This window comes from Chaetura pelagica, unplaced genomic scaffold, assembly GCF_000747805.2.
Source record: "Chaetura pelagica isolate M959 unplaced genomic scaffold, ChaPel_1.0 scaffold109, whole genome shotgun sequence".
In the NCBI taxonomy this organism is placed as follows: Eukaryota; Metazoa; Chordata; class Aves; order Apodiformes; family Apodidae; genus Chaetura; species Chaetura pelagica.
In genome coordinates this window covers 9,789,336-9,798,258 of record NW_009970725.1, presented here as the reverse complement: position 1 = coordinate 9,798,258, position 8,923 = coordinate 9,789,336, and the positions used below count along the sequence as shown (strand labels likewise).

Here is an 8,923-nt window from a genome sequence, read left to right as displayed (position 1 = left end):
ACATACAAAAATTAATTATGCATCATCCCTTCCAAAATATTTTTAAAAGCTTTATTAACCATAAACTCTTTAGAACATATTTAAAGACTTCTACAACCTTGAAGGAATCCTCTACCATACGCAAAGTTATTTTCAATACTAAATAAAGCAAGTGCTGCTCACACAGAGTAACTAAACAGCAACACAAGTGGCCACTAGGAACTGGAACAATGTGTAGAGAACTATCCCACTAACAACTTAAAACTGGGTTTGCATCTGCATAGTACAGCATGAAAAAACAATAATCTGTTCTGTAGAACTACAATTTAGTACTGAAGACACTGCTGGTGTACTGGTATCTGGTTTTTTTCAATAATAAATTATGTATCTTGAAGTATATAAAAACCCAAAAACTTTAAGTATAGGGAAAGCTAAGTAAGTCAAGTACATTTCCACATTAATAGAAGCTGGTTTATAGCATTAAACAGCCATCTCCATTTTAATAGGTGGGTGAGGATTATAATCTTCAATTTGAAAGTCTTCTGCCTTAAAGTCACTGATGTCTTCAACCTTACGAAGAATTGTGAGCTTGGGGAAAGGTCTTGGCTCCCTCTGCAGCTGAAATAAAAACAAGCTTATTGTATAAAGTGGATATCAGAAGGCAGATTTGGTGTTATAAATTAGATCTCATAAATCTCAATTCAGATTACACTATGTAGATTTTCCCTCCTAACCAAGACTCACAAAAAAAAAATAAATATAAAAAATTATAATACAATAAGGTGGATCCTACTTTAGTATTTTGATAGGGAGAAGTAGCTTAATTTTAAAGTGGTTTCTTATAATCCAAATGCACTGCAAGCATACAGAGTCCTGGTGGCTACAAACTTGATTCCTTCCAGAGGAGACTAAATTGGAAATTCTGACCCAGAGGTGCATGAAATGTCAAAAGTTTCTCACAAGAATATTTGAACCATATGAATGGTAAGAACATTCAGTCTAAGCAAAGTCTAATCAAATAAAGTTCTGATTTGCTTGTACCGCAACAAGTTACTTCCTGAAGCAAATATAACCTTATTCAGTCAAACAGTAATACTGATTAACTCTGTGAATTGCTAAATTATCCTTTTCTGATATACTACAAAGAAATTTTATTTTGTGTTTATCTGTATTAGGCAGAATAATTTTCTAACACTTTGGAACGATGAAGTTGAAAGTGAGGGTACAGATTCTGGATCTCTAACTTGGTTCTAGACCAATATACTGATGTGCACTTCAATCATGTTTGTATTGCATTTCTGTTTGTGACCCAAGTTGCACAGAGGTTAAGGTACTACAATTATTTGAGTAGGAATGAGAAGGAAAGCCACATAAATTAGTATTTGCAAAAGGATATTCGTAATACCAAGATAACTTTGGTTTAGATAGGTACTGTGGAAGAGAAAAGGATACAAGATTATAGAATAAGTACTTACTTGAACTTTCAGTGGTTCCACATGACTCAGATACACGTGAGCATCTCCTAACGTATGTATGAACTCTGCAGGCTGAAGAGAAAGAACACGTGGTTTTCAAATAGTCAGGTTTCCAGAAAGCAAAATGTTACAATGCTTACAATATTGATTCTTAGCATCTTATAGCCTTTTCTTACACATATTTCAGCAAGATTTTGAACAGTATGTTCATTCCAGTTTTTCTTGGACATGGCATGAAGGGTCTTTAGTCCTTCACTTCTCAGACAAGATTAAGTAAAATGATTAAATGGCCTACCTTTAGCCCCGTGACATGGGCAATCATGTATGTGAGCAGTGAATAGCTGGCAATATTGAACGGCACTCCTAGTCCCATATCTCCAGACCTCTGATAGAGTTGGCAAGACAATTCACCATTTTGAACATAGAACTGGCAAAGGGCATGGCATGGTGGCAAAGCCATCAGAGAAATATCTAGGAATTGCAGTACAAGAGGGAGAGGGAAAAAAAAATATTTTTTAGCGTGTTATAAACGTAGAAGATGCAAAACCTGAACAAGCAATTAATGAGGTACAGTAGAGAGCAAAATTCCAACTGTACTATCTTCTGTTGCTTTTTCTCTGGTTTAAAAGCACCTGCTGCCTAAGCAATTAAGTCTTGGTCTTGACAAGCTGTCTCCTGGGCTGTATGACCAGAAAAGTCATTAACAGTTATTCCACAGAACAGATTTATGCCATAATGCTGCACAGCAGTTTAGTTTTACTCACCTGAGTGAGATAGTTGATTTCCCTAAAGAAAGACATTAAGAGTAAAATTAAGCATGCACCCTAAAGCAACTTCAAACTGCTTCATCTTCCTCTCTTCCCATTGCAACATGCTGTTACCACTTCTTGAGATATAAAAATAATGATAAATAAAAGAATGATACTCAGAAAACAAAAGATCTTTTAAGTATTTACCTACACTTAAAAGTGCAGGTAGCACAATTACAGCTTGGTAGGGAGACCTAACTGGAAAATGTTGGGTGATTTTTTTTTGGTGCAAAGATCTACTGCAGCTGAAGTTAAACATTCTGTGGTACTAGTTGATGATTACTACATAATATTTTTGTTCTTTAGTTTTAAGGGCTTTTTAAGTTTACAATTTATTAAGTGGCTAAAAACAGACAAACTGCTTGAGTATACTCTTTTTTTGGTTTTGTCTTTTGAACCATTTTAAAGTAGGAACGGCTGTCTTTGAACAGAGACTGTATGTCAAATACACTGGTAGCCAGGTATATTACTTACTTTAACCTGGAGAAAAACTTTGATGCAATGGTTCAAAATTTTTGAGGTCTGAACATGAGAATTAAGTAGAAAGCTAATCAAGCTTATAACCCCTGGCCATTTTTACTGCATTCCTGTTCATTTGATAAAGAATAAGCAAGGACACCAAATGATACTGACTGTTGACACAGGATTAGAACATAGTTTAGCATACAGCAAAATAATGTGCAACTGCATTCACTTTAAGTCTGCTGTTCAATACCTTTGGGATTCCAAGCGCACATAATGATTCTCCTGTCATCTGGATTGGTTTTGATTGTTTCAATCACTTTTTGCAACTGATCAATTCCTTGGTTGGAGTAATCTGAAAAAAAAAATAAATCAAATCAGATTCAAGCCAGACAGATTCAAGTAATGATATTTTTTTAAAGTCCAGCCCACATCCCACTTAAAAGTGATAACCAAATGACAACCTCTTAAGATTTTATTTTAACTTTGAAAGTGATTACATTCATCAGTTGGCACTTTCCAAGTGTAGGCTATTCCCCAGCTTCTTTAGGGTGCTCTATGGGTTGTGAAATTCTCATTATGGTATTTTTCTATGTCCCCTCATCTCTTTTGTGTGCTTTGGGCACCTTTAGCAGCCACTGAAATAGGACCACTCCTATTTGGAACATTTTGTTCTGAGCCTCAACAGCTAGACATATTTTAAGACCAAGTAAAAAGTCTGCATGAACACTATGTTCCAGGAAACAAAAGCTGCAATACAAAAAAATTAGTTGGAAAAAGCATGTTACTTTATCATAAATGACTTATTGCCTCACTAGGACAAAAGCTGCACTGGAATGGCTAAGATATTGTCACCTAGTTGTTCTGATAATAAAGGGAAGATTGTTGAAGAATACCAGAAGCTGACAATGGCCTATATAACAGCCTTGAAGAATTACAGGAATAATTAGAACTGAGATAAAACTCTAGCTTGCATAACTTAATAACCATTAATCTCCTGGAGATAACGAAAGAAACATTGTGCCACAAGGCATGAGGCCAGCAGAACTCAACAGAAACTAAAAAGGGCAGGGGGAGATAAAGAACCCCAGTTCAAGAAACACCCCCTTCCCAGTTAAGACCACTCTTCACTGATCATGTGCCTTGATTTAAAAAGACACTGTGCCTTTTAAATAGCAGTGAGGAGTAAAATTAACCAATGTGACTGGTAAGTCACCCACCAATAAATGTAAATAAAGACAGATCCTGATGCTTGCAAAATTGGATAAATATGCCATAACATTTTGTATGGGGTGTGCTAGCTTTGTAAATTTACCACCTAGCACCCCTTTCAGTGCAGGACTGGAATAAAGAAATACCTCAACTCTGTCTGGGGATTGGATTACTGCACACTGGGTAAACAGACCCGGTTTTGGGGACAATGGTTCATGGAATTTAAACTGACTTGTTTGTTGCATTTCTGGATTAAGACGTCTTTCTAGATGTTACACTTGCATGCTACAGTGCTCCTTAAAAATAACAATAATAAAAAAAAATAACATGGGGTGCTGCTGGCATTCTTTGCATACTCAAAAAGAGCAGGGTTTTGGCAGATTAATAAGTGTATCCATCTAGCACTCACAAGGTCACGTATGAAATCTAAATTTCCACAGGATTTATTGCCAGAAAGGAACTCGAATCACGAATAGTGCAGGATATTACATTTCACCCAGTGACACTCACAGGCTGATTTTTAGGCTCAATACCAGTCATATAAGGAATTCGCTTGAATTAATTGAACATTAGAATGGCTCCTAGAATAAAGGAGTCATTAGTTGTTACTCATTGTTCTGACTCATGCCAATCAATCAACATGGCTGGTAACTAATTTTTTCTAATATCTCTTACTGCAAAGCAACACCAAATTACAGTTACAGGGAAACCCAAACTGGCAAACAAGGTAGTAATACATAATTAGCATCTCAGGGAATTCTTCTGCCAGCAATACTCTGCCAGAAGCTTTTTCAAATTATTATGTTAGGTCCTGAAGCTAATTACCTGTCCATTAGTAATGCATTTTAAGGAAATCTATCAGTACTGAAACCTACGGGAATTTATCTTGTTCTTTTTTTTTTCCGAGCTATGTTATGCCACAGGTCTTTTAAGTTCAGGAATGCTGAAACATTTTATTAAATTTCTAGACGTTTCAGTTCACAAATTCATAGACTCATAGAATCATAGGGGTTGGAAAGGTCCTCTGAAGACCAGTCAACCCCCTGCCAGAGCAAGGCCACCACAGAATCATGGAGGACTCTCTCCCATGGGAGGGATTCCATGGGGAAGCAGGGAAGGACTGTAAGGAATCCTTCTTCCTGAGGATGGCGAGGCAAGAACCACCAGCCTGTGACCTGACTCTAAACCCCATCCCCTGTCCCCCTGTGCTGCTGGGAGGAAGGAGGGAGAGACACTGGGAACCAAGTAATTTGGGCCTGGGAAAAAGGGAGGGGTAAGCACCGCTGGTTTTGTTATCTGTGTCCTGTGAGTGTTTGGTTAGTGTGATATTAAACTATTATATTTTTCCCAAGTTGAGTCTGTTTTGCCCAGGACCTTAATCAGCGAAGAATTTTCCTCGTCCTTTGTCTCAATCCATGGCTTTGTCCTCCTCATCCCAGAGTGTGTGTGTGAGGAGTTGAGTGAGCAGCCATGGAGCTGCTCCTTTGTTGTTGTGTTGGGCCCAAAACCATGACAGCCCTTCAGATACTTGTAGGCATTAATAAGGTCTCCTCCTAGTCTTCTCAAGACTAAACAGCCCCAGGTCTCTTAGCCTTTCCTCATGACAGGTGTTCCAGTCTCTTAATCACCCTTGTAGCTCTCCATTTGACTCTTCCCAGCATAACTCTATCCCTCTTGAACTGGGGAGCCCAGAACTGGACACAGTACTCCAGGTGGGGTCTCACTAGGGCAGAGTAGAGGGGGAGGAAAACCTCCCTTGACCTGCTGGACAAATCTTCTTAATACATCCCAAGATACTATTGGCTTTCTTGGCCACAATTTGCATAATTTGTGTTAGCATGAAACTCTATTCTGCCAGTGGTCAACAAGCCAATATTAAGTCTAATGTCTGTAACTAATGTGAAATTTAATTTAAAACTGAGTTAAAAATCATACCAACCAGAGAGGGACAACATTTTCTGACTTTCTTAATGGCATTCCTCTAAATGTTTGGTACATCTCCTCCTTCAGTGACTTAGAAAAGAGCCATCAAGACACTTCAGAGTAAATTTAATGAACCAGTTCCACTGAAAATAGTATCAAGAGGTACTGCATACATCATAATTTATTGCAGCTATCCTGCCCAAAGCATCATTGGCTATGGATACATCCTACTTTGCTCCAGCTGCAGAATGGAAAAATCTTTCTCTTCCACAGTCTCAAACGAATGTAGTACACTAACATCAGTTCTCACCAGCACAACTGTGTAATAGGAATCAGGACCCTGCACTGATATTCTGTAAGTTAGGTGCCAGAGTAATCTCACTAAGCAACGAGCATCGTATTTGTATGTGTCTACCTGTGTGCATATCTTTGTATTCTGCTCCAAAGTGCCTCCACTGGAATCCATAAACTGGTCCCAAGTCTCCCTCCTCTCTGGTGCTAAAACCCTGCTTATCCAGGAATTCACGTGATCCATTAGCATCCCAAATCTTCACACCCTTAGCAGAGAGCTCTTTGGCATTTGTAGAACCCTACAAAACACAGACAATAGGAAATCTACATTCCAATCCAAACACAGAGGACATAATTTAAAACAGCTGTATTAAGCTTTGCTATTCTCTAGTATTTCTCCACTTATACAGGATGAACAGTCTGAGTAATGTACTGAATAAAGATCTTGCATGTGGACAGAATAAAACTTATGAGCAACATTCTAGGATGAAATTTGAAGTGCCATGCTTCTGTTGTTTAACTCAGAATTCTTCTAACTTTGTGAATGCACAAACAGTACAGTCTCAAGGTCAGCTGTGGCATATCACTCCATACACAGTTGCAGAGAACAAGATTTTACTTTACAGATAGATACGGGTAGACAAATAAAAAATTTACAGCCTAGGGATCGTCTTTGCCAAGCCACCTATAATGAGCTTTGGCTCTTAAAATTCCTTTTCTTAAAATGACAAAAATTACAATTATGATAGAATGACCCAGAGAAATATCACTGAGTCTGCAACATTCAAATCAGCACACTCAAAAATCCAAGCTAGAAAGTGTTCTGTCCTGGGGAGTGTCTAGTCTTTCACATTCGAAAAAAAGACATTTTAAAAAATGAATGTGTATTTGAGTCCTGCAACCTGGCAAATGGTTAGGACATTTTCCCATATCTGCACAATATTACAACATATAAAGGAATACTTACATTATAATTTATTATCTACAGTTGAATTTTAATGCTCTAACTACAGCTATTAGCTCTCTTAAGAGCTCAGGCTTTTGCTACTAAAAAGCCTAGTGTTTACATCAGTCTAACTTCACCTGTGGTTCTGCACTGCTTGTTTCTGTTCAAATCAATAAAAGCTATCTCATTATTTCAAGGCAGATCATTAAATTACCTATACTCTACTTCATATTACTATTTCCTGTTCAAACACTAATAAAAGAGCCTGTACTAGCCTATATAAAAGTGGGATATTGGCAAATAACTGAAAGCCCTCACTGTTTCAGACTGTATCACTTATAAAGAAACAGAAGAACTTTTCTGATTGGTAACAATGCAATAGCCTCCACTAAAATCCTCAGAATGTCTTGAAGATAATGGCCTTCTAGGTGTAGACAAAATACTCAGTGGTTGCACTTCTGTGATACGAACATAAGCAACCCCAAACTGCTCAATCCACCCCACACTAGTTCCTTCTGTTGATCCCACTCTCAGGCACACCACCCTCAGAGACAGCCAAACACCAAACCTTGATGAACCACAGCAGCTCCTCCAGTACTCCTTTCCAGAACACCCTCTTCGTTGTTAGCAGTGGAAACTGATCTGAAAAAAAAGTTTGAGTGTCAGAGGTTTGGGTATGAAGTATTAAGTTGGTAAAACCACAGAATCGTTTTTGTTGGAAAAGGCCTTTAACATCAGCAAGTCTAAGTGCTAACACTGCCAAGCTGTGACACTCGGGATGTATGATCCTTGTCTCAAACAATCCAAGAGATAAACAATGTAAACCGTGTATTCAGATGGTGTTTGCCTTGAGACATGTAAGAATTAAGCCAGAACAAAGAAACGTCTCAGCAGCCCACCGAACCAGTTTTACTCAACTGATAACAGGCAAGCTCCTGAAACAACGGCAATGAACCGGGGCATTTGATGTGGGATGTGCTGAGACTGTAAACCAAGAGGCACACAGCTGGTGCAGCGAGCCCTGAGCAAGGACACCCAGCGATAACCGCGCCTGACAGGTACATCAACAACTTGGCAGAGGAGCTATGGGTAACCGACCCAAAGGAGCGCAGGAGGTGATAGAGCATTTTTGCTACAAACGTGGCACGGTGATTAACTGCCGTGGAGTATCCCAGAAATCTCCTGTAGGAATAGAGCTCCAGTCTGCAGATGCCTGGGACCTCTCGGGAGGGGTGCTGACTTTCCTTTAACTCTTTATTTCCTTCCTGACCTCTCCCTTTCATAGTTGAGGGCTGGTTATCGCATCTATTAAAAACTTACGCCAAATATATGGTTACAACTCTTACTAGCCGATCTGTACCTAAAAAAAAGCCTCCTTGTGCACCCGACATTGTATGATCTTTGCTTTGCCTTGGCAGGATCACAAAGAATCCCCACGTGTCTGGATGGTGATAGAAGCCCACCAGTAAATAAACCACGTCCCTCAGCACCGCATCGGACATTCTCAGCTCAAGGAAGACAAGAGCCCGACTTGTCTTTCCTGGACGGAGAAGGAAGATGGAACTACCCGCGGGTGCTGTGAGGAACCGTCATGTGTGTGCAAATACTTGCAATGGAAAGCAGAGGCTTAAGGTAAAACTATTGGCAAATGTATGTCACAAACCATCCCCTACTCCGCTCGCACGGCAGGAAGGACCAGAACAGGCCATTTCAAGACCTTACCCGTGTATTCACCGCGGGACAGCTAAGGGGCCAAGTCAGGCTGTCGGGCCGAGGTTGGGGAGGAGCCCGAACTGCTGCCAGTGCAGGGAGCGGGAGAAGGAGCC

General features: G+C 39.4%; 1 protein-coding gene across 1 annotated transcript in view; it reads right to left on the bottom strand.

Annotated features, from left to right (window-relative positions):
* Nucleotides 1-283: 283 nt before the first annotated feature.
* The window catches only part of TYMS (thymidylate synthetase), an 11,233-nt gene continuing 2,593 nt past the window's right edge, over nucleotides 284-8,923 (bottom strand). The window contains exons 2-7 of the mRNA XM_010006923.1: nucleotides 7,666-7,739; nucleotides 6,276-6,450; nucleotides 2,979-3,080; nucleotides 1,750-1,925; nucleotides 1,455-1,526; nucleotides 284-597 (exon numbers count right to left, since the gene is read on the bottom strand). Of these exons, the coding sequence (XP_010005225.1) occupies nucleotides 460-597; nucleotides 1,455-1,526; nucleotides 1,750-1,925; nucleotides 2,979-3,080; nucleotides 6,276-6,450; nucleotides 7,666-7,739 (737 nt within the window). The 3' untranslated portion in view covers nucleotides 284-459. The remainder of the gene's footprint in view (nucleotides 598-1,454; nucleotides 1,527-1,749; nucleotides 1,926-2,978; nucleotides 3,081-6,275; nucleotides 6,451-7,665; nucleotides 7,740-8,923) is intronic.